The 1286-nt window shown below is 47.8% G+C and overlaps 1 protein-coding gene across 1 annotated transcript in view; it reads left to right on the top strand.

The window, feature by feature from the left end:
- Positions 1 to 1286, top strand: part of LOC101847041 (homeobox protein caupolican) — a gene marked incomplete in the record, with an annotated part of 49456 nt that overhangs the window by 22233 nt on the left and 25937 nt on the right. Inside the window, 1 exon segment of the mRNA XM_005099416.2 lies at positions 895 to 1092. Coding sequence (XP_005099473.2) covers positions 895 to 1092 — 198 coding nt within the window.

Genomic DNA, 1286 nt, shown 5'->3' with positions numbered 1-1286 from the left:
GAGGGTGAAATATTTAAAAAAGAGTATTCAAAAATTTACCAGGGTCTGTGGTGTAGCGGTAAGGCGTTTCGACGTCGGGCGTAGAAGACCCAGATTCGATTCCCCTTTACTGAGTATCTCGGTTTCTCTATTGGGGTGTTGTATCCCTCTCAGCCCGGATCGGCCTTGTACTGTACGGCAAGGGCCAAGCCTGCCTCCTAAATCTATAAAGGGGCAGCCGTTTGAGTTACATATCTTTTTGTTTGTTTGTTAATGTGATTTTCGTTTTGTTTGTTATGTCTGTTTTTAGGGGGTGATTTTTTTGTGTTGGTTTTTGTTTGTTTGTTTGTTGGTTTGGAGGGGGTTTTTTGTTTAGGGGGGTGGGGGGTGGCTCGCTTTTTGTTTATTTAGCTGATTTATATTTTTCGCCAAGTGGGACTGTTGAAAGGGAGGGGGGTGAAAAGGGGAAGGAATATCGAAAGAATGAGAATAATATAAAGATGATGTTTACAAATAAAAGAAACAGAAAAAATAAACCCCAAAACCTCGACGCTATTTAATGTGCGAACATGAATGAATTATTAACAACTCTGCTTGGCGCTCATATGACCTTATGCAGTTGCAAGTACTGTAAAACCTCTACTAAAACTAAACTAATAACTCTGCTTCTCTATCCCCCACCCCCACCCCCAGCCCCCTTAGGTATGTGTGAAATTAATGAATAAGTATTAATAACTCTGCTTCTCTATCCCCCACCTCCACCCCCAGTCCCCTTAGGTATGTGTGAAATTAATGAATAAGTATTAATAACTCGCTTCTCTATCCCCCACCCCCACCCCAGCCCCCAGCCCCCTTAGGTATGTGTGAAATTAATGAATAAGTATTAATAACTCTGCTTCTCTATCCTCTTCCTAGCCCCCCAAAGTATGTGAGAACGGGCGCGCCTACGTCACCGACCCGGCCACCGGTCAGTCTCTGTGCCTGTGTCAGTTGAGCGGGGGCCACCCGTCCCCTCACGCCCTACAACAAGGCCACCCGGCTTTCAGGGGCGTCGCATCTCTCCCCTCCTCGCCGCGCCCCGGCTTCCCGGACCTGCGCACTTATCACAGTCAGGTGAGTGAGGTTTGAGATGATGGTGATGGTGGTGGTGGTGGTGGTGGTTGTGGTGGTGGTGGTGATGGTGAGTGAGGTTAGAGATGGTGGTGGTGGTGGTGGTGGTGATGGTGAGGGAGGTTAGAGATGATGGTGGTGGTGGTGGTGATGGTGAGTGAGGTTAGAGATGATGGTGGTGGTGGTGGTGGTGGTGG

This window comes from Aplysia californica, unplaced genomic scaffold (assembly GCF_000002075.1).
Source record: "Aplysia californica isolate F4 #8 unplaced genomic scaffold, AplCal3.0 scaffold00212, whole genome shotgun sequence".
NCBI lineage: Eukaryota > Metazoa > Mollusca > Gastropoda > Aplysiida > Aplysiidae > Aplysia > Aplysia californica.
The sequence above is the reverse complement of the archived record's forward strand: the minus strand, read 5'-3'. Positions and strand labels throughout refer to the sequence as shown.